This window comes from Schistocerca gregaria, chromosome 3, assembly GCF_023897955.1.
Source record: "Schistocerca gregaria isolate iqSchGreg1 chromosome 3, iqSchGreg1.2, whole genome shotgun sequence".
NCBI lineage: Eukaryota > Metazoa > Arthropoda > Insecta > Orthoptera > Acrididae > Schistocerca > Schistocerca gregaria.
The window spans coordinates 840104478-840129496 of record NC_064922.1 but is presented as its reverse complement, the minus strand read 5'-3'; the positions used below and the strand labels follow the sequence as shown (position 1 = coordinate 840129496).

General features: G+C 41.2%; 1 protein-coding gene across 2 annotated transcripts in view; it reads right to left on the bottom strand.

Annotated features, from left to right (window-relative positions):
• Window positions 1-729: 729 nt before the first annotated feature.
• LOC126355817 (isoaspartyl peptidase/L-asparaginase) overlaps window positions 730-25019 on the bottom strand; it is a 76338-nt gene continuing 52048 nt past the window's right edge. For both annotated transcript variants that reach the window (XM_050006261.1, XM_050006260.1), the window contains exons 2-7: window positions 23171-23371; window positions 14045-14122; window positions 13720-13945; window positions 5275-5393; window positions 2488-2598; window positions 730-2156 (exon numbers count right to left, since the gene is read on the bottom strand). In XM_050006261.1, the coding sequence (XP_049862218.1) occupies window positions 1951-2156; window positions 2488-2598; window positions 5275-5393; window positions 13720-13945; window positions 14045-14122; window positions 23171-23360 (930 nt within the window). In that variant the 5' untranslated portion in view covers window positions 23361-23371 and the 3' untranslated portion in view covers window positions 730-1950. The remainder of the gene's footprint in view (window positions 2157-2487; window positions 2599-5274; window positions 5394-13719; window positions 13946-14044; window positions 14123-23170; window positions 23372-25019) is intronic.

Below are 25019 nucleotides of genomic sequence, written 5' to 3'. Positions count from 1 at the left end.
TTTGTCCTCTAGCCATCCCTGCTTAGCCATTTTGCACTTCCTGTCGATCTCATTTTTGAGACGTTTGTATTCCTTTTTGCCTGCTTCATTTACTGTATTTTTATATTTTCTCCTTTCATCAATTAAATTCAGTATCTCTTCTGTTACCCAAGGATTTCTACTAGCCCTCGTCTTTTTACCTATTTGATCCTCTGCTGCCTTCACTATTTCATTCCGCAAAGCTACTCATTCTTCTTCCACTGCAGATTGCAGTGTTCACTGAACAGGTACCAACACGATTACATCAGTGAATGTTGTAATGTGACTTGGTTGACATGGCACAAGTTCCACATAGTTCCCTGTAAGTGCTGTTCTGTGGGTACAAATTTGCAGTCAGTGGTGGTACACGTTACTCCAATTGGAGGGTCAACCCCACATTAAGACATAGATTTTCCCCACACCTGTGTATTTTAGTGGTGGATAACAGTCGTACTAGACAAAGCCAGGGCTCACTGTATTAAGTGGCTGAAACACAATACTCCAGTTCTGATGATGGTCTCTGCCACTATTTCTCACATTGATTCATCCAAATGATGAATGTAAGGAGGGTTGTAACACCAGGATATTGTCAGTTACCAACTGATGACAAAACGAAGAGAAGTGTCTTCCATTGAGAACCAATTTAGTCCAGATACAGATGAGCAAAGAAGTATTTTGTGAGGTAAGATTTAACTGCTACATAGTCACCGATACTAAAAGCAAAGATCCTTTTATTGGCACAGCACTGTCTCAGGTAACAAACAGTTTGTGAACAGAGATGGAACTGATGCAACAACATTGTAATTGTATCGTTTTTTGCTCTGATTTTGACACATTACTATTCAGAGGAAAAGATAATGTTTAATTTAGGTATTACTTAAAAAATCCTCAACATTCATTATATTGTGTCATTTTCTGCTCCTGCATTCTTCATTTCTGATTTAAATATGTACAAACAATAAGAAATTCTCGAATTATTGTTTTTTGTACTGACGTGAATGTTAGAAATTTGGAAAATGGATGATGACAATTTGCTATGGTTCAGAATAGTGTCTTTGTGTAGTCACCTGTTGGTAATTAGCTTCAAATTGTATTATAATGAAAAACAAAATAATTAATGACAAAAATTATTTTATAAGATTCTGCTCAACTTCTATGAAATTTGTAATATGAGTTTTCATAATCTCTAGGACATACAATAATAACGAAGAATAAAAGCTTGTTTTAAATTAAATAAATGTGCATATTACATTAATAACAGAATTTACAAGACAATGGGTATATGAACAAAACTGAGGAAAAGCAATCAGTAGCTAATAAATGTGTAGGTGCATAGAAATGCACACCACCACATAAAATCTTAGCAAGTACCAGTATTTACTTTTTCCAAAGTTAGTAAATAATTTTAGCACATTTTTCATAAACATGACATGCCACAAGTTTAGTAAGTGGTAGTACAATTAATTTATCATTAATGTAGTTAATAAGTAATACAATAATTTCAATATAATCAAGGTAAACAATAATGTAAGAGGAGATAATACACAGTGAGAATAACAGTAAACAATATTACATAAATCAGATTTCTTATTATGATCCTTTATTAATTGAGAAATAGTTTACAAGCAGAAACAGTCAGTTGTAGAGTGACCACAAGTCAGTGCGACTGAGTGTCTGTAGAACTGTATCTGAGAAAATATATATATGTTCTAAGAAAAGTGCTGTAGCTCAATAGGAAGTAACATATCTGTGCTGTTACATGTTTCGATGTGCCATACATAATGCAACTACTTATGAATGACTGCAGTTCCTGATTTTTGTTTATTGTGTACATAATATACAATTATGTAGTGAGGTAAATAAACTTTAACATAATTCTGATGTTGCTCAACTGAATATGAAGTTGATGATTCTTGAAGGCAAAATTAAAATTTAATTGATCTGCTCTATAAAGTCATCACCTTCTCTGATACCATAATGTACTTCATTGCCTTTCTGGTATGCCCAAGCCATTTTCTTTGAATTGAACCCAATCCCAATATCTCCTGCATTAGAAAGAGTTATAGCACCTGCTGTTTTACCAACCCTATTTGTCATTTCATTAACTGCTTCGATTGTTGCTTCTTGAGCAGTTTTACCTGAAAAATAATGTGTTTTTCTACTTTTAGAACAAGACTGTGGTATTGGCAGTCAGAGTAACACAATTTCAGTAACAAAATTGTTAAATGTTTGTATACTAGAAGATAATTAGGAAAGATGTTGATTGAAAAGGGAAGGTAAGAATGAATGTACATTTGTAACTGGGACAACTTGTTAAGTAAGAATCCAAATAATATTTCACAAGAATGCACTGTACAGGTGCCATGTTTGGTGGTAAACAGATCTGAATTTTATTGTAATGTTATGCATAGGGTAATATATTTATCACCTAATTACATATTAGACAGAAAATAAATTGTGATACGTTACCTTGTTTCATAATATTCAAAACGAGATGGGCCAGATTAACTTTCATAATAGATTCACCAACACCTGTAGTGGATACCGTGCCAATCTGATCATCACTGTATCCTCCTGAACCTGCAGTTAAGTTGATGGATTAGCTTCTTTTCACATTCACTGTTATTTTTTCTTTATGTAAATACTACAAAAATAATAACACACTTCCATTTCATAAAGTTTCAAAATTATGTACTATGATTATATACATTCACTTGTAGTAATTTCAGTCAGAATGAGACCCTTTTTTTTTTTTTGAAATTCATAAAACAAGATTGTACCACCATTGCTGTTATTTTTCTCTGCCTGATGCATGAGTGTATAAGTGTGATTCATATTTCAGCTATCTAAAGACACTACAATGAAATATAGCAAAAGCTGGGGTACGTTATGTGAAGTGAGAATCACAGATGAAAATAATACCGACATAAAAAAGAGCTAAAGAGAGGGTAGTAAGTGTTGATGAAATCAACATTAAATCATATATGTCTCATTCTAGTAACTTAAGATAAGATTATATTAAATTAGATACAGATTTCGTTCTGTAGACCCAAAAAAGAGATGATTCTCATGACTTTGGAACAAGTCAGAATACATAACTTAAAAAATGTGAAACATTTGAGTATAATAATCATTACCCTGATCATTTGTCAGGAGATAGTCAAAATAGGCAAATACATTACAGTAAACTATAGAGTAGAAGTAGTTACCTATCAAAAAGTCTTTCAAACTCTGTTTAAATCGTGCTTCATCTGAAACCAAGTTTTTAATGGTTGCTGGCAATTTATTGAAAATGTGTGTTCCTGAATATTGTACCCCTTTTTGGACCAAGATAGTGGTATTAGGTCTTTATGTAGATTGTTCTCATTCCTAGAATAGATGTATGTTTTGAGCTATTGGTTGGAAATAGAGGTATATTACTTGCAAACAAATTTCACTAAGTAATAAATATACTGAGAAGCAGTGGTTGGAATACAAAGTTCCTTGAAAAGTTTTCTACATGATGTTCTAGAATCTACATCACAAATGAGTCTTATTACACGCTTCTGCACACTAGAAACTTTTGGTTGGTTGACGAGTTACCCCAGAATATAATCGCGAATGACATAATAGAATGAAAGTAAGCAAAGTATGTAATACTTCATATTTATATCTCCTACATCTGACATTATTCTCACTGCAAATACAGACTTCTTTAGGCGTTTCAGCAGTTCGGTAGTATGCACTTCCATACTTAATACCAGAAATTTAATGCTGCCAACCTCTTCAATTTGCATGTCTTCTTCATATACACATGAGGGAAGGAAATCTCTTACAGGTTATGAACTGCATGTAGTGGGTCTGTTCAAAGTTTAATGGCAGTGAATTAGTTTATTAATTATTATTTATTAATGTCAGAGAAAATTTGATTAGCAGGTATTTCTAAATCTGTACATGACTTGCTACATATTGCAATCTTTGTATCATTTGCAAGCAAAAAAACTTAGCATGTGGCAATGTAACAGACGATAGATCATTAATGACGACAAGGAAAAGCAATGGGCCCAAAATGGACTCTCGAGAAACACCACATGTAAATAATCAGATGAAGACTGATTGGTTACTCTACATGTGTTTCACAATGACCCCCTTTGTTTCCTGTTAGTTAGGTAAGCTTTGAACCATTCTGCAGCACTGCCAGTGACACCGTAACATTCTAATTTACTTAAGAGGAAGCGATCTTTAAGTCAAAGGTTGCTATGAACATCACTGTGGTTTCTAAGGTATGGTCATACAAGGTAGCTAAGCCCGTATCTTCGTTTGAGCTGACTCATCAAGCCGGTTGATGTCTGCACACAAGTCACACAGTTCCTGCAAATTACATGCCAGTGGTTTTGGGACACATGGCTGGCACTCGATAGCACTTGAGATGTGTTCCATCGAGTTCAAACTAGGCGAATTTCGTGGCTAAGACATCAGCGTGAACTCACTGTATCACATTCCAGCCTTGTGACACGTACTGTTATTCTACTGGAAAGTATCATCACTGTCGATGAAGACATCAAACATGAAAGGGTGCGAGTGGTCAGCAATAATGTTCGTCTAGTCTACAGCGGTCCTGGTGCTTTCAATTACTACCACAGGTCTCATGAAAGCCCAGGAGAATGTTTCGTGCAGCAACCGGCCTGTGTCCGTGGCATGGTGAATATTTCGAGCATTCATTCGCCTGGTATCGTTCATCAAGCTGGTGTAACAAGATACGTGGTTTGTTACCATGTGACATGTGCCGATTCATCCATGGCTATGTTTCCAAGATATTGTGCCCTCTGCAATTGTAACTGACGATGCCATTTGGGTCAACATGGGAGCATATAGGGGTCGTCTGCTGCCAAGCTTCGTGTTCAAGACTGTGCACTAAATGGCGTGGCACATCATCATTGCTGCATCAGTGACAAGTACCATTTATAGCACATCTGCAAACAGTGCGTTTAACCACAATATTTAACAGTGTACTTACTTGTGATGCATAATTAAGAACTGTTTCACATTTTTGACATGTTTTAGGCAACCTAGAAGAAAATGTACACAACTTTTTGGGCAACTTTTTGTGTGCTTTTTCTGATATTCATTTGATGAAAGGTGATAGTTCTGGAATTTTCAAGATAATAACATACTGTAGAACCTGAAAGCAAGTCAGTGGATTTGAAATTATATTCCGTTGCAAATTATTTCTCAACAAATTTTCCTTCGAATACGCTCAATATAAACTAAATTTACCTGGTATAGGAGTGTCTCCAACACGTCCAACCATTTTGCCACTCGTTCCACCAGTGGAGGTTGCACATACTACATGACCCTCAGAATCCACAGCTACTGCCCCTACAGTGCCAACACCTCTGTGGATTTCCAAATTATATTATAATTTTATAAAAAATAATTTGAGAAACAAAATATATAATATAAATGTGCTATTGTGTGAAGGTAACAAGAAATCCACACAAATCTTGTAATATAGGAAGGTGGAACAGCTCGATTTGCTATACTACCAGTCCTAATACGAATATTATTTTCTTCTTTTCATTTTTCTGTCTTTCTCGTATGTTTTTCATATTACATGTGTCCCCATAATCAAAGCAACTTCTTAAAGCATAATAATATACAAATTAATTGATGACATTAAGCTATTTTCACATTATTGCATGATACAATTCAAATGCCCTCTATGACTCTACAGGCACACTCTCGTTCTTTCGATGAAATTTTCTTTAACTTTTCGCCTTATTTGCACCTATATTTTTGAAATTACATGCTGAATTATGGCCTGCAATTGTGAAAGACTTCGTGGTTTGTTGGTATACACAAGATTTCAAATATCCCCACAGAAAGAAATCTCATGATGTCAGATCACAAGATCTAGTGGCCAATTCACGTCGTCAACCACAAAACCTACATCTACATCTACCTGTCTCGTAACAAGTAGAATGTTGCAAATGATGCTGATGGGTTGTGCCATCTTCATGAAACCAAAACCCTTCAGTATTCACACGATCCCGTTCGGACCACAGAAACTCTCTTAAAATATTGCGGTAGCAATACACCGTCCAGCGGTTATGCGTTTCTGGAGCCATCTTAGTAGAAGTACGGCCTAATTAACGCCCATAGCCCAAATACAACATCACACAGTCACTCGTTGTGGTTGTAATGGCTTCTCCATAATTGCTCGAGTGTTTTCTGTGTCCCAAACCGCACAGTTTTTTTTTTTTTTTTCCTGAAGCTATTCAACAGAAACTGCGCCTCGTCAGTGAACGTTAGTTTTTTGATGAAACTGTTGCCTGATCTTTGATCGGAGAGCACCGAACAGTAAACGCTTGGCGATTTCCTTCTTGTGCCAGTTGGATTTTACTAACCCGAAGGCACAGACCACCTTTGAGAATTTGTTGCACGCTGGTCCTGGGAATATCCAACTGCGGTGAACATCAGCAAGTACTTTTCGTTAAACTAAGAGCTATATTATTATACATAATGGCGACGTTCTGCGTACAACGACTAATACAAGGACGCCACGAGGGTGTAATACCCACGACCACACAGCTTTTCTCAAATTTAGCACTCAGTCTCATCAAAATCAACTTATTCGGTGCATGACATTGACTAAACATCCCACTGAGTTTACGAATTGTTTCTGCCCAATCTTCACCGCATTAGTGACACGTTTTCACTAGGCCAACACACTATTCTGTCGTGTACTGCTTTATTACTAACCACAAAGCAAACAGATGACACTCATGCAGCCATCACTGCTGTCAACATACTAGAATAGGAATGGCACGCATTTTAAAAGTGTGTTCTCTATGGGACACTCTTTACTACAAGAAATTCCTATACAAGATGCATTTTTCTAGAAATTATTATTCGTTGTATTGCTTTTAGGTTTTTGATAAATACAACGTAAACAGTTCGTGTAGAAACACTTTATTTAGAAAAATATTCAAAAATTTACAAATGGTGAAAACTAAATGCACCTGGAAATCCGAACCTACTCACAGTTGTTTGTTTTTTGACTGAACTACCGTATAAAAAACCCTCTTCTCGTCTTTCCAAAGAACACTTTATCTTTTCTGAAAAGTTGTACAAAGTTGTTGGTTCCCGAATGTTCGAAACTTAGAATGCAATTATTTCAAAAACGTCATAGTCCGTAGTCCTATTTTTCTCTTTCCAAAGGTGTGTAGTATTACCGGAATAACATTTTAATTAATGAAGTCTTCAATTAGAAAATTTGAGATTTTTGAACATTTTTGGTTGGCTTTTATATATGTCCCTCTGTAAAAGTGCGCACTTAAAATGATGCACATGAAAGTAATTCATATCACTTTTGCCATTTGAACAATGTACAATTTATTGTTAATCAAAATAATTTCAAAGTCTGTTGCAAATACGTATTTTCATTTTCATTCCGTCAGAATTACTGATATCCTTTGGAGAGCCACCTCTGACAAAACTATTACACCTGATGTGCAAGATGTGTGAGGCAGATTTCAAGAAGAATGTAACAATTCCAGTTCCAAAGAAAGCAGGTGCTGACGTGTGTGAATATTACCGAACTTCAGTATAATAAGTCATGTTTGGAAAATACTAACGCGAATTATTCACAGAAGAATGGAGAAACTGGTAGAAGCTGACCTCGGGTTCCAGAGAAATGTTGGAACACGTGAGGCAATACTGAGCTATGGCTTATATTAGGAGATAGTTTAAGGAATAACAAACCTACCTTGATATCACTTACCGACTTGGAGAAAGCTTTAGACAATACTGACTGGAATATTCTCTTAGAAATTCTGAAGGCAGTAAGGAAAAAATTGCCAAATGCTATTTACCACTTGTACAGAAACCAGACGGCAGTTGTAAGAGTCAAGGGGCATGAAAGAGAAGCAGTGGTTGAGAAGGGAATCAGACAGGGTTGTAGCCTATCCCCAGTGTTATATTATCTGCTCATTGAAAAAGCGGTATAAGGAAACAAATAAAAATTTGGAGAAGCTATGAAAGCTCAGGAAGAAAAAATATAAACTTTGAGGTTTGTCTGTGATGTTGTAATTCTACCAGAGACAGGCATGAAAGAGAAGCAGTGGTTGAGAAGGGAGTCAGACAGGGTTGTAACCTTTCCCCAGTGTTATATTATTTGCTCATTGAAAAAGCGGTATAAGGAAACAAATAAAAATTTGGAGAAGCTATGAAAGCTAGGGAAGAAAAAATATAAACTTTGAGGTTTGTCTGTGAGGTTGTAATTCTACCAGAGACCAGAAAAGACTCAGAAGAGCAGTTGACCGAAATGGACAGTGTCTTGAAAAGAGAATATAATCAACAAAAGCAAAACAAGGATAATGAAATGTACTCGAATTAAATCAAGTGCTGCTGAGGGAAACAGATTAGAAAACGAGACACTTAAAGAAGTAGATGAGTTTTGCTATCTTCACAGTATACTAACTGATGATGGCCAGAGTAAAGGATGTGAAAAGTAGAATGATAATGACAAGAAAAGCGTTCCTTAAGAAGAGAAAATTGTTAACATCGAATATAGAATGAAGTGTTGGGAAGTCTTTTCTGAAGGTATCTGTCTGGAGTGTAGCCTTGAATGGAAACAAATCATGGATGATTAACGGTTTAGACAAGACGAGAATAGAAGCTTTTGAACAGTGGCGTTACAGAAGAATGCTGAAGATGAGATGGATAGATCACATAACTAACTAACTTAAAATACTACTTGTATTTTAACATTTTACGGTAACTGTTCCACCTCATCTTTAAATAGGCACCGTGCACGAAGCTGTAGTTTCGGTTGTTCGTTCAATGAGCTATGTTGACAGTCAGTATTGGATACAAATGTGAAATGACTTCCCACAGCATGGATTATCTCATTAATTTCTCTGCTCAGACTAGTTGATAGGGCTCAGTATAAAACGCACTTCGAGAAAATTAGCTCCCATTCTCCTGTCTTTTCTGCCACAGTGATGGCAAATCAGAATGTGTGGGTGCACTCAAGTGAAGGGCGAATCTGAATGCCTAGACTTTGCATTAACGCAATCTGACACATTTCAAGTTAAACGAGACTGCCACATTTTCTGACTGTATCTCAGTATATGTCTAGAGAAATTGCATTCGTTTGTGAAATGATATCATATCAAGGTGCAGCATCTCACCCAAAATTCTGTTAACAATATATTGAACACAACAAGAGCTTTGTAATTTTTCTGAATGGTAAGGCTGGATAGATGTAAAAATGGGTAATAAAACACACAGTTTTATTACTTGGATAAAATCATATCTGTCACAGGAAGAAAGAATAATTAAAACTGTGCACTTCCTCCAGTCATATGGCAATGCACCATACACAATGAACCTAGTAAAGAAGTAGTAAACTTTAGCTTGTACCCATCAAGTTATTTGTATACAGACACAAAGGAGTTATAGACATTGGCTGTCAGTGGGAAAGTGGAAAATCTATGCCAGATTGGAATTCGAACCTTCGTCTCCTGTTTACTAGGCAGATGCTCTGACAGCTGAGCCATCTAGACACAGTAGTCATCGTGACTGCACGGGCTACCCTAGCACACCTGCCATCAGACCTAAACTCTCACCTTATCCACACACTACTAATGTAGTGGCCCTTGCCCATTTATCATCATTACTCACGGCATTTCGGTGATACTGTAAGAGTTCAAGCTTGGGGTGCATCTTCAGTGAAGAGATCATTGGCTGCCTTCCCTTCAATATATATATATATATATATATATATATATATATATATATATATATATATATATATATATATATAGTAAAAGATCGCGCTGTAAGCATCATAATTTAATAGTGGTCGACAACAAATGACAAATGTATCATACAACAGTGCCTACGGTGTAGTTTGACGTTAAACAAACTGTACTACTCAGTGTGCATGGGTGTACATGAGTGATATTGTTAGTTACGTAAGCCAATCCACCATGGCAAAGTCGTATCACATAGGCTGGGAAAAATCGCTTTTTAATAGTCCTGAGGCCATAAAAAGCACCAATCAAAATCAAATCGGATTATTAATTTCCGTGTGACTAGCGCAAAACATGTTCAACATGTTGTCCACCGTTTTCTGCAACAAGTTGAAATCGAGAAACAGCATGTTCCACAACTGGTCGAAGTGTTTCTGAATGTGTTGCGCAATGTGTGCCTTCAATCCAGCTAAGTTTGCGATCGGAATACTGAACACAACATCTTTCAGATAGCCTCACAGCCAGAAGTCACACGAATTAAGATCAGGTGATCGGGCCGGCCAGGCTGTAGGGAAATGGCGGCTGATAAATTCTATCATTTCCGGAAGGGCGATTCAGCAACTGCTTCACTGGATTTGCAATGTGCGGAGGTGCGTGATCTTGCGTAAAAATGATCCCATCCACACATCCACGCTGTAGAAGAGCTGGAATGACGTGGTTGCGCATAAAACACTCATAGCTCTTATCATTGACGGTACAGGTAACAGGACAGGAGTCACCTGTCTCTTCGAAAAAATGTGGCCCTTTGATAACTGATGCCGTAAACCCCCACCACACAGTGAGCTTTTCAAGATGAAGTGGTACTGGTTGATTTGAGTGTGGATTTTTCGTTGCCCATATTCGACAATTCTGTGTATTCACATATCCTTTGAGACGGAAGTGGGCTTCGACTGTCCACAAATTTTCCACTGCCAATCGTTGCCTACTTCCACACGACCAAGAAATTCTAAAGCAAAGATCTCTCTTGCTGGCAAGTCAATAGGAAGCAACTCGTGCACTTGGAAAATTTTGAATGGATAGCAAAGAAGGATGTTTTGTAGAATTTTACGCACCGTGCTCACGAGGATGTCCAAAGCTAGGCAACTCACCGTGCACTACACGTTTGCACACCAATACGCGTCTCCTCCTGTATTGCTGTGGCCACTGCTTCCAATGGCGTCGAATCAATTCGTTTCCCCCCTCTACCAGGTTGCACACCATAAGAACCCGTCTTTTCGAATTTCCGAATCATTTTCCGCAGACCCAGGGCAGTCATCAGACCAATGCCTTTTTTCAAACCCTTCAGTGTCCGAAACTTCTGCAGAGTGACGTGTGCACAGTCATCATTCTTGTAATGCAGCTTTACAAGCAGATCGCGACCAAGCATTGAGACAGTCATGGCGAACGTCGCAGGTGCGGAAGGAAGAAAAGTCGTGTACCCGGTGTGTTTATACCAACTTCAATGTGTCGTGCGCATGACAGATTCTGACACACACAGCGCCATCTATTGGACAATTTTGACACTATTTCTTTTTCTTCTGTCATACTTTTCCCCCTTCTCCGATAATATTCCGTTGCAATTTGATGTCATTCTGACCAGCGGTATTATTTCTACAGCGGTTTGAAAGTTTAACTTTAGTTATAATCACACTGTATATATAACTGAGGTGAGACGGCCAATGACATATCTCCTCTCCAACCCCCGCCCTCTGCCGTGCTTTCACTGTTGTGTCCACCCTACCATCCATCTCCTTTCCCAAGGTGGTTTCTGTCAACTTCCCCCCATGCATGGTGCCCTCTCTCCCTCCATTTACCCCTCCTATCAACTCTGATCATCACCTCCCCCTCCTTTCCTCACTCGTTTCCCTGGACTCCCTCTTACGCCCCTTCCATCCTGTTTCTTCCCCACCTACCTTCTTTCTACCTCCCTTCTCTCCCCTGAGTCCTTCCTGCCCTCCCCTCCATTGCCTTTCCCACTCCTTCTCGCATCCAACCAGCCCCCTCTCTTTTATGCCCCCTCCTTCATTGGCTCCCCCCTTTATCTTTTCCTCTCCTCCCGTTTTTTCCCATCATAGGTCCGCGTCCTCCCTTCTCCTCCATCTGACGTTGTGTCATCTGTATAGTGCTGTTATAAGTGATTGTTCAGTGTTGTGCGTCCCCTGTCAGTGTTGCAAACAGCCGCCGTACTGTCGCTAGTTGTGTTTTTATCTCATGCAAACAGAAACCAGACTGTCACGGTGCTTTTTAATTGTGTCTGTCTACTCCTTCATCCGCGTCGTCACCGCAGTGTTTTTATATTTTTAATTCCACACCTTACCGCCATTTTACAGTTTTTTTTTACAATGTCACTGTTTTATCGCCTGTTTTTCTTGTTTGTTTCTATTCTCATTATGTTTTTTAACTTTTCTGTAGGCTGTAGAGCAGCATATTACGCTGCTGGCAGCAGCCCCCCCCCCCCCTAGGGGGGCACTACATTAGTAGTGTGTGTGGCAGTAGAGAATTTGGGTCTGACCTGGGTTCGAATCCTGATCCAACACATGTTTTCAACTTGGCCCCTTGATTTTTATCACTGTTTTCTCACAGAAAAGTTCTGTAATTCCTATGTGTCTTAATTTACAACGGGTGCTCGATCAAAATGGTGTGTTGCTGATAAGTTCCTGTGAGACCAAACTGCTGAGGTCATCGGTCCTTAGTCTTCCACACTACTTAATCTTAGTTAAACTAACTTACGCTAAGGACAACACACACATCCACACCGGAGGGAGGACTCGAACTTCCGATGGGAGGAGCAGCACGAACCGTGGGAAGGAGCCCTAGACTGCGCAGCTGCAAACGGTGTCCAAAGGAACACACGCCTCATAGATACGCAGGGTGTTTCCGCAACAGCGTGCAAAAATTTAACGGGACATAGCGGATGCACCACTGAACAATCTGAGCCAGGGAAACTGGAATCGGAGGAGCCAGTTTAAGGAGATAATAGGAATAAAATCACATTACTGTGTACGTTTTTATTTACATTAATTAAGCGCAAATACCATCATTGGCGCAGTGAACGTACGATTTGTACTGTATATTACAATATGTGCTGAAACAGACAGCCATCAGCCTCAATGCAAGCTAGTGACATCGGCGAACAAGATTCTGACGCATCCTCAAAAATATCCCTGGTGTGTTTCGGATCATATCGCAAGCAGCTATAATTCTGGTATATAATTCCATCTTCGTATCCACTTGGGTCTCATACACAAGTGACTTTAGATATTCCCATAGGAAATAATCAAGCGGAATCATGTCAGGTGACCTTGCAGACCATAGGATACGACCTCCCCTTCCAGTCCAGCGACCAGGGGATACTGTACCGGTACCGCTCCATCATATTGTACTGTACGTCTCTGAATAGCTCTGAGTAATGAATGCGTCTGTCATTGATTCATAGCACGTTCTGTCATGGGACAATGTAAATACGATACAACATAGCCACCTTACGGACAAGTAAAGTAAACAAAACCTGCATCATGACTTCGGGTAATGAGGCTCGTCCTTCTTGTTACCTTACAGGAAATAAAGAATGCACATGTAAATAAACAGCACATTACATGTAAAGTTGTGCGCATGTTAGTTGTAAATAACAGAAAACAGTAATACTAGATAAAGCGATAGGCAAGTTTACTTCCATATAAACTTAAAGCTGGCTTCTCCGATCCCGCGTTCCCTACCTCAAATTGTTCAGTGGAACATTCTGTATGTCCTACTACATTTTTGTATGCTCTTAAGGATACATCCTGTATATATATATATATATATACATATATACATATATATATATATATATATATATATATATATATATATATATATATATATATATATATATATATATATATAGTGCGAAAAATCAGCCAAGATACTATAACATTTACATTACCCCAGTTCTGTTCGAGTTGGATCATTACTTTTACTCTTCTTAAATTTCTCCAAAGCATGTTTTGCTTTCTGCGTTATCAGAGATTCCATAGGCACATCTGGAACTCCCATATCATTAGCAAAACGTTTTGCACCATCACCAACGAGCAACACATGTGATGTGTTCTCCATCACCAGTCTGGCTACATACACTGGGTGAGATACATTCTTGATGGCACCAACAGCTCCTGAAAATTAATCTCTTTAATGTACAATAATTTATCTGTATGCTGTATTACTAAAATGAAATGGAATTACCACGTTATTTGCAGTATTAATTGTTGTACCTGCATTAAGTCCTGTTCCTTCCATAACGATGGCATCCATTTCAACCTCTCCGTCAGCATTAAGAACAGAGCCGTGTCCTGAAAAAAAAAAAAAAAAATGTGGAGTAGGGTAGTATTGTAATGAAAAAGCTTTCCAAATATAGTTTATTCGAGATATTGTGATCAGTTCATTTACCGATCAGTGCAAGGAGGAAATTTCTTATTGTTCAAATGTGTGTGAAATCTTATGGGACTCAACTGCTAAGGTCATCAGTCTCTATGCTTACACACTACTTAACCTAAATTATCCTAAGGACAAACACACACACCCATGCTGGTTCCCAGTAGCAGTGCATCGTATGGACTCTCCTTGGTGTGACAGTCTGCTCTCTGACTTGTCATGTGCTGGTCGCACATTGTGTAGGTTATAATGCTCGATAATAAATCGCCATTTACACTGACCAGCCAGAACATTATGGCCACCGATCTGCTATCGATAGAAACCCGTCCAGCGATATCAGGAGCATCTTTCGAGGAAAGACTACTAGACGGACACATGCACGGTGTATATACACGTAGTTTCAGTGATTGTGCTGTCCTTATGTCGAACAGGAGAGACGCGCGAGCTGTCTGAGTTTGACCATGGGCAGATTATGACGGCCTGTAGCTTCAGCACAACCGTTTCGGAAACGGCATGTCTTGTCAGGTGCTCAAGGAGTGCAGTAGTGTATGTCGTGGACACGTGGCGAAACCAAAGTGAAACCACGTCTAGACATCGTGGGGTTGGGCGGCTGCCCCTCACTATAGATGTCCAATGTCATAGGCTGGGCAGATTGATAAAGCAGGACACATGGCAAACTGTGGCGGAACTAACATCAGACTTTAATGTTGGGCAGAGCACATGAGCATCTGAATGCACAGTGCACTGAACACTTCTAGCGTTGGGCCTCTGCTGCGATGACCCATATATGTTAACACCACGACATCGCAACTACGACTAACACAGACTTGTGACTATTGGCATTAGACGTTGGCGCAATGGCAGACTGTTACATGGCCTGCTTAATCCCGATATTTTCTTCACCATGCCAATGGGAGGCCGCAAATCAGTCGTCTTCCAGGAAAACAGCTCCTTGATACCTGCACTGTGTGACAGAGACTAGCTGGCAGCGGCTCCATTATGCTATGGGGAACATTCATGTGGGCATCCATTCGTCCGTTGGATCTCGTGCAAGACAGTATCATATACTGGTCGCAACCACGCACACCTCTTCATGACAATCACGTTTCCCAATGGCAGTGGCATTTTTCAGCAAGGTAATGCGCTATGTCATAAGGCCAGGAGTTTGATGAGGTGGTTTGAGGAATACAACGGCGAGTTCCAGTTGATGTGCTGGCGCCCAACTCCCCAGATCTGAACCTGATCGAACACATCTGGGATGTGATTAAACATGCCGTCAGAGCTCATCGCCCCCCTCCCTGAATTTATGGGAGGTGACTTTTGTTTGTAGATGGCAACTCCCTCCAGCGACGTACCAGGGCCTCGTTGCTTCCATGCCAAATGTGGACATACTGGCAATTATGTAGGTGGTTATAATGTTCTTGCTTATCAGTGTATACGAGATGTATGTGTATAATGTTGTTTACCCACCACTATGGCTAAGAGCTACGTTGGTGCCCATGACGACCGTGTCTGGCCCATTTTATGGCCGCAAATTGTGCTGGTAATTACGCAATAACAATGCAGCCATTTTCACACTCTGGAGTCCCGCAATTACCGCAGACAGACAGTGACTCCCATTCTACTTCTTGTTATATGCCACGCCACAGTATGGTGGAACTGAGAGCGTCTCATCACTCTGTGCCCAAAATCTAGGATGTAATTCAACAGTGTCGTATTCCAGTAGTGAACTATGTTGACTTTCTTCTGAGCAATGGTGTCAAACAAACACTCCCTCGAGTGTGCATGGTGTATCTACTGTACCGTCGACTTTTTCGGCATTTTCCATGCCTCATTCTGTGCAATGTTCCAATCTGTTTTTCACCACTTGAGTATGTCATGCCTCCCACGTCGCTTGTGCCTATAGTACAGCCTGGAAAATGGCGTCAGACAGTCGTGTGTACAGAGTGTTCTTACTTTATACACAACTTTTCCAGTGTTTTCTGCGCAAGAAACTGTGCAACGTCCCGATCCGTTTTCCCTGCCCGTGTATCTACTGCATCCCCTATGTGCATTGCAACAGGTGATACAGCCAAGTGAAATTTTAGCTAGTGACGCTGTTGCTGTGCTTACCACGTCAGGTTTCGATACACTGGGTCCGTATATGTTCCAGCCTATGCGGTGCCTACTCATCCATATTTTCGTTCGATATTCAAGCTTCCACCATTCCAAGCCTATCAACCCATGTGGGTCGTCGTTAGTGAGTGCATCATGGCCGCACATGGAATAATAGATGACAGTTCTAAGGTCATCACTCTCCTGAGTCACCTCAGTGATCAGGTAGATTTGATTAGTCACTTATTTTTCAAGATGCTCACAGCCAACAAATGCAACACAGCCCTGTTCTAGCGCCTGTTGCAGACACCAGAACAACTCAAACAGGATATTTACAAGGAAGCCTTTGGTGAGAACACTCCTTCACAGTTGTGGAACCGCCCCTGAACTCTGGTGGACAAAAATCTAATGCGCGACCAGACTCTACGTACTTTGTGGGTCATAAGACTGCTCTCTCAGGAGCAACTCATAATGTGAAACGATGTGAAATTACAGCTCATAGATAGAATACACGCCAACAGTTTGCATTGACAAAGCATCAGTTTACAGCTAACATTGCAAAGGTCGCCGACTCGTGGACACCTACTTGTCAATACAGGTGCCGACGTCAGCACCACACCCTCAATGGCGTGCCCCCTCCTGCTGTCACATTGCACATTCAGTTTCGTGTGGCGAATGACACTACAAATGCCGCGTATGACTCAACCACCACTGTCAGTGATCTGGGTTCCGACGACCTGCTACCATGGACCTTCCTCATCGTCGATGTCGCAGAACCTGTCCTCAGTGCAGACATCTTACAACACCATCGGCTGCTACCAGATCTGGCTGGCGGTATTTTACTTGTGCAAGAAGGCAGTCGACCCATTATCAGCGCTGTCAGCGACAAACTGCCCTCACCCAGCTGATTCATGTCCTTGTCTTCTAGACCTATCGCCACACGAACACCTCACCCAGAGCCTCACCATTCTCACTCATTCAAGCACTCCAGATTCACTATTGTAACATAAACCTCTCCAACACTGATATACACGGTGAAAACGACAACCTTCGTCAGTGAATTGTTACAGCCACCGCTGCAGTGAAAGATGCATGGCGCGATCCGAGTGATTTACACTGACATTACCTGTTCCCACCTACATTGAGTTCAACCTATTGTCCTGACAGTGCCATGCTGCACGTTGGAAAGTGGGTCAGTCAACTGTCTACATTTCATACACATGTGATGGCTGATGTGAGTTGCCGAACCAAAAAAATGTATGACTTTGTACCGAAATTCACGTGTTTCGGTGCACTACCGACCTTAACACAGCATACAATGCCATGTACGCCAACATTGTTGTCGCCATTGTCTTCGATGTGTTGAGTTTTGTTTTGCGTGCCGTTATCTCCAGGTGTCAAGACAGTATTCGCATACAGGAGCAGGCGACATGCTGAACTCAATGCTGTCTTCTTAAGCAGTCAGCTTAAGTAGGCAGCGAGGGGAAGCTGTCAGTACGAGTCAAATACCATAGATTTCCATCGACTGAGCTGGCTCCCATCAGCGACTGTGCCAAGTTTTTACAAGGGGTGCGCAAATGGTACATTTGCCAGATACACTTATACACAACTCTCACAGTCCAAGAAGAAAGAGGCTATTGTGCGTGAAGGAAGTAAACCCTTTCCGCGACACGCTATCTGATCAAAAGTATCTGGACACCTATTACTGGACATTAGTAAGGATTGTATCCACCCTTCACCTCTATGACGATCTGAGCTATATTGGGAACACTTTTAATGAGGCGACTGAACATCTGTGGAGGAATGGCAGCCAATTCTTCCTCAGGAGCCAAAAATCAGAGAAGGTAATGAAGCTGGACGTTATGGTCTGTAGAGAAGTCGACTTAGTAACTCGTCCCATAGGTGCTGCACTGTGTTCAGACTGGGACTCTGGGAAGGCCAGTCTATTTCAGGAATGTTATTGTCCGCAAAACATTGTCTCACGGATGCCGCTTTATGACACGTAGCACTGACATACTGAGAATAACCATCATCTCCAAGCTTTTTTTCTGCTGACTGCAACGCACAATGCTGCAAAACGTACCCTCTGCAATGTCTGTGTGTAACATGTTACTATACATTCCCACTTTACGCGAGCGGTCGCCTTAACAACTTCATATATCGGAGTATGCTGTCAAGACGAAACCAAACCCTCATATACCACCATGTGTCCATGTCCTGCACTCACACTACCGCTTTGATTCCAGCACAGGAAGAGACTTATTTAGTATTAACGCGGCCTTTGCCTAGACTTGTAAATACCATTTGCAGTTTTTCACAGTCTACTATTCAATCATGATAAGTAAGCTTGTCCCCGTTTGGATACCACAGCGATTCTGCGACTGGAGGACGTGGACATCTGGTGACATGTGGAGGTTTGGGTCAGTCCTGGAAGCGTGCTTGGATAGCCGAAGTTGTTAAAGCAACCACTCACGTAAAGTGATGACCCTGGGTTCGAGTCCTGGTCCGGCAGAAATTTTCATGTGTGTGCAATAAAGTGTTCAGCTAGAGTCTCATTATATTCGCAATTGCAGATACACGCCTTATCACAACACGTGTTCATATCCTTCCACATTTACTGTTTTTTTTTAAGTACGAGGGGCGTTTGAAAATCCATTCAAAAATAAAAATTTCTTATTTGTTTGGGGTATACGTTCTTTTATTTTTCGACATAGTCTCCTTTTAGACGTATACACTTCATCCAACGCTGTTCTAACCTGTAGATCCCTTCCGAATAATAGGAATTGTGAAAGTCTGCAATATAGCTATTAGTTGCTGAATTCACCTCCTCGTCTGAATAAATTCTTTGTCCCGCCAGCCATCTCTTCAAATTAGGGAACAAATAGTAGTCCGAGGGAGCCAAGTGTGGAGAATAGGGGGGATGTGAAATGAGTTGGAATCCTATTTCCATTAATTTTACGACCACAACTGCTGAGGCGTGTGCTGGTACACTGTCGTAATAGAACGATTTTTTTGCGGTCCAGTTGCCGGCGTTTTTCTTGCAGCTCAGTTTTCAATCGGTCCAATAACGATGAATAATATTCACCTGTAATGGTTTTACCATTTTCCAGATAGCAGGTGAGGATTATCCCTTGCAAATCCCAAAAGACAGTCGCCATAACCTTTCGGGCCGGAATGGAATTCGCCTTTTTTGGTGCAGATTCTCCCTTGGTAACCCATTGTTTAGATTATTGTTCGGTCTCGGGAGTATAGTAATGTATCCATGTTTCATCCACAGTGACGAAACAACGCTTAAAGTCCTGCGGATTCTTCCTGAACAGTTGCAAACCATCCTTGCAACACTTCACACGATTTCGTTTTTGGTCAAGCGTGAGCAATCGCGGAACCCATCTTGCGGAGAGCTTTCTCATGTCAAAATGGTTATGTCCAAACGTTTCTGCAAAACATTATGTACTCGTTCATTGAAGATGCCCACAGCACTAGCAATCTCACGCACTTTAACTTTTCCGTCATGCATCAACATATCAAGGATCTTATCAGTGATTTCTTGAGTCGTAAATTCCACAGGGCGTCCAGAACGTTCAGCACCACTTGTGCCCCTATGGCCACTCCGAAAATTTTGAACCCACTTATAAACTGTTCTAATCGAAGGTGCAGAGTCACCGTAATGTTTACCAAGCTTCCCTTTACTCCCCTGAGGCGTTTTGGCTTTCATAAAGTAATGTTTAATCACCAAACGAAATTTTTTTTCGTCCATTTCTTGACAATCACTCGACTTCCTTGATTCTCACGAATGCCAGGTACAAAGAAATTGAACAATATGGCTGAAACTTGGTGTACGTTCTTTCCAAAGATGCTACTAACTAAACATGACCTCGATACGCGCCGGTGATACCATCTCTCGAACTTTGCACGGACTTTTCAAACACCCCTCGTACAATAAGGGACCACATTCTGACCACGAAAAATACCACCTCACCACAACACCACTTCTCCTTACTTCACTGTTGGCACTATGCGACGGCAGGTAATGTTCTGCAGGCATTCGTCAAAGTCATACTCTATCATCTGATTGCCATGAGGTATAACATGATTCATCGCTACAAGTAACTCGTTTCCAGTCATCCACTGTCCAGTGGCGTCAGTCTTTACACCAGCTCAAGGGTAGTATAGCACTGACTAAAGAAATGTGTGGTTTATGAGGAGCTGCTGGACTATTTTAACTTATTCCTTTTAACTCACTATTCACAGTCACTGTACTAGTTGGACTGCTGGTAGTACTCGGAAACTCACGTGTGAATCTTTCCACTGATTCCGTGCAGTTTTCTACAACTACCCTCTGCGCGAAGCTTGACGGTCTCTGTCCGACAGTACAAGAAGTCTACCTGATGTTGGTTTGGCTCAGATAGCTCTTCGCGTTTAGAAATCACAGTGCCGTCCGCGGTGGTCTCGCGGTTCTAGGCGCGCAGTCCGGAACCGCGCGACTGCTACTATCGCAGGTTCGTATCCTGCCTCGGGCATGGATGTGTGTGATGTCCTTAGGTTAGTTAGGTTTAAGTAGTTCTAAGTTCTAGGGGACTTATGACCACAGCCGTTGAGTCCCATAGTGCTCAGAGCCATTTGAACCAGAAATCACAGTAACATGACCAGCAGTCGACTTGGACAGCTTTAGAGTTGTTTAGACGTCTCTGATGTGTTTGTCACTAAGGTGAAACGCAATTACTAGTCCACGTTCGACGTCACTGAGCTGTTCTGGGCAACCCATTCTGCCGTTACTTTTTCTTTACTGACCACACAGCACTCCCCGCCTTCTTTTGTACAGGTGAGTCTGACTGTTGTGACATCTAGTGGTAAATTCCACATTATATAGGGGTGTCCGGAAAGTCGTGATCAGGTGATGTAGAACTGTTTTTTTTTTTTTTTCACTAGGAAACTTGTGCACCACGACCACACAACATGTATTGTAAACATACGAAACTCCAACATTGGTCGTATATTATAGACCGTTTCTTTTTGTTAATGGTTGGTTCTTTTAGGGGTAGGGGACCAAACGGAGAGGTCATCGGTCCCATCGGATTAGGGAAGAACGGAGAAGGAAGTCGACCGTGCCCTTTCAAAGGGACCATCCCGGCATTTGCCTGAAGCGATTTAGGGAAATCACTTTGTTACTGGATACCGCTTTGAATCAGGGTGTGATCACCTGCAGTGCAAGACTAAGCCTAGTGAACTCACACGCTGAAGCGCCAAAGAAACTGGTGTAGGAGTGCGTATTCAAATACACAGATATGTAAACACGCAGTATATGGCGCAGGGGTCGGCAACGTCTGTATAAGACAGCAAGTGTCTGGCGCAGTTGTTAGATCGGTTATTGCTGCTTCAATGGCAGGTTATCAAATTTGACTGAGTTTCAACGTGCTATTATAGTCGGCACAAGCGTGGAACGCGAATATCAGGAATTCGGTAAAGCATCAGATCTCCAACATCGCTGCGGCCGGAAAAGATCCTGCGAGATCGGGACCAACGGACGACTGAAGAGAATCGTTGAACGTAACAGAAGTGCAAGCTTCCGCAAATTCCTGCAGATGTCAATGCACAGCCATCAACAAGTTTAGCGTGCGACCCATTCAACGAAACATAATCGATATGGGCTTTCGGAGCCGAAGGCCCACTCGTGTACCCTTGATGACTGCACGATGCAAAGCCTTACGCCTCGCCTGGGCCCGTCATCACCAACATTGGACTGTTGATGAATGGAAACATGTTGCGTGGTCGGACGAGTCTCGTTTCAAATTGTATCGAGTGGATGGACGTGTACGGATATGGAGACTACATCACGAATCCAATGGACCCAGCATGTAAGCAGGGGAGTGTTCAAGGTGGTTGAGGCTCTGTAATGGTGTGGGGAGTGTGCAGTTGAAGTGATATCGAACCCCTGATACGTCTAGATTCCACTCTGACAGGTGACACGTACGTAAGCATCCTGTCTGATCACGTGTACCCCTTCATGTCCATCCGACAGACTTGGGCAATTCCAACAGGACAGTGCGACACACCACACGTCCTGAATTGCTACAGGGTGGCTCCAGGAACACTGTTCTGAGGGTAAACACTTCCACTGACCATGAGCATTATTGAACATTTCTGGGATTCCTCGAAGCATGCTGTTCAGAAGAGATCTCAAACCCCTCGTACTCTTCCGGATTTATGGACAGCCTTGCAGGATTCATGATGCGCATTCCCTCCAGGCGTTAGTCGAGTCCATGCCATGTCGTGTTGCGGCACTTCTGCGTGCTCTTGGGGCTCTACGCGATATTAGGCAGGTTTACCAGTTTCTTTGGCTCTTCACTGCATCATCATGCATGAAATATACCTTCAAATACAGGTGTCCATTGTGAAGTACATGCAAACAAGCAGGTACGATCCACCAATTGCAACATAATCGCATATATAAACAGTGATCCAATACTGTAAAATACTCTTTTATTCCAGTCTCTGATCACAAATGAATTCTTTAGACGATGAATGGTTTCAGTCTGTAACGACCATCCTCAGATCTCTTTTACACCAAGCCCTAAAGTGATGCAGCCATAATGGCATCGTCAAAACATATAAATATAATCAGCAAAGCATCGTCACATATTTTAAATTTATGTGGCGATGCTATGCTGATTATATTTATACGTTTTGATGATGGCATTATGGCCCTATCACTTTAGGATATGGTGTAAAAAAGATCTGAGGATGGTCGTTACAGACTGAAACCGGTCATCGTCTAAGGAATTCATTTGTGATCAGAGACTGGAATAAAAAAGCATTGTAGGTAAGGTCTAGTTTGAGAGGAAGAGAGAGAGCGCGCTGTGGTGTGCGGGTACCTGCGTTGAAGGCCTCGTCGTCCTCCATGACCTCGACGGCGGCCTGCACGGCGTCCAGCAGACTGCCCCCCTGCGCCAGCACGGCGTAGCCCGCCTTTGCGGCCCGCCTCACGCCCTCCAGCTTGGGCTGGTCCTGGCTGTCCGGGATGTCGCCGGCGCCGCCGTGCACCAGCACCACCGGCTCCACCATCCTGGGGCACACTGGGCGGGTCCCCACAGCACACAGCACAATTACTCAACACTGCCTTTCTACAATGTTTTGCTTTAAAACAGCACAACCAAGAAGCTGGCACGCAACGAACATCGAAGTGTACCAACGCAAAGTAGCTAGCGTAACATCATCTACCGTCTGTATACAAGAGAAAGTTTCTCAACGGATTTCTCACTCAGAAACCACATTTTAATGTTGTTTGATTGTGAGAAGATCGCATTTTTGTTGTGGTTGTCTTCAGTCCGAAGTAGGGCAATACATAAAATATCGACATACGAGGGTCACTCCAAAAGAAATGCACACTATTTTTTTAATCCATCTTTTATTCTACATGTTTGAAAGTTTTACAATATGTAAATACATCCTTTAGGAAATATCCATTTTTTGAAAAATCAACAACGTTATTTAAGGCATGTTCTTGTGAGTTTAGTACAACTCTAAGCTACTTGTGTAACCAGTGAATTATAACTGGGACATTTCCTGACTGGCTAAAATATTCAAGAAAGGGGATAAAGAGATACCATCAAACGACAGACCGATTTAATTTTTGCCAGCATTCTCAAAAAAAAATTAGAATCTGTAATATACAGGCAGCTTCTCAACCATCTGACCACAAATAATTATCAAGAACACAGTTTGGATTTCTGAAGGGTTCTGATATCGAGAGGGCTATTTACACCTACAGTGAAAATGTACTTAATTCATTAAATAACAAATTACAAGCAGCAGGTATTTTCTGTGATTTGTCAAACGCATTTGATTGTGTGAACCACAACATCGTTTTAAATAAATTAGAATTCTATGGTGTCACAGGCAGTGCTGCAAAATGGTTCAAGTCATACCTCGCTAACAGGAAACAAAGGGTGTCAGTGCAAGGGACTAGTGAATTAAGTCATCAGAATGGGAAGAAATTACATGTGGTGTCCCACAAGGATCCATCTTAGGGTCATTGCTTTTTCTTGTATACATTAATGATCTCTCCTCAGTTACACTGCCAGAAGCATAGTTCGTTTTGTTTGCAGATGACACAAGTATTGCAATAAATAGTATGTCGAGTGTAGTTCTAGAAAGATCTGCTAATGATATTGTCATCGATATTAATAAATGGTTACATCCAACTCACTGACATTAAACTTCGAAAAGACTCACTATATGCAATACAGAACCTGTAAGAGGTTTCCACCCAGCATATGCGTAAAGTATGAAGAAAAGCAGATAGAGGAGGTTGACAGTCTTAAATTCCTGGGATTACAACTTGATAATAAATTCAGTTGGGAGGAGCACACCACAGAACTGCAGAAACGCCTTAACAAATCTGTATTTGCAATTCGAGTGTTAGAAGGCATAAGCGACATAAAAATGAAAAAGCTTGCATACTTTGCCTACTTTCATTCCATAATGCCATATGGTATAACATTTTGGGGTAACTCTTCAAGTTAAACAACAGTGTGTAATATGTATTACTTGAGGAGTAAATTCACGGACGTCCTGCAGAAACCTCTTCAAAGAACTGGGTATACTAACTACTGATGCTCAGTATATTTACTCCTTAATGAAATTTGTCCTAAATAATATATCTCTTTATCCAACAAATTGCTCAGTTCATACATACAATACCAGGAACAAACATGATCTGCA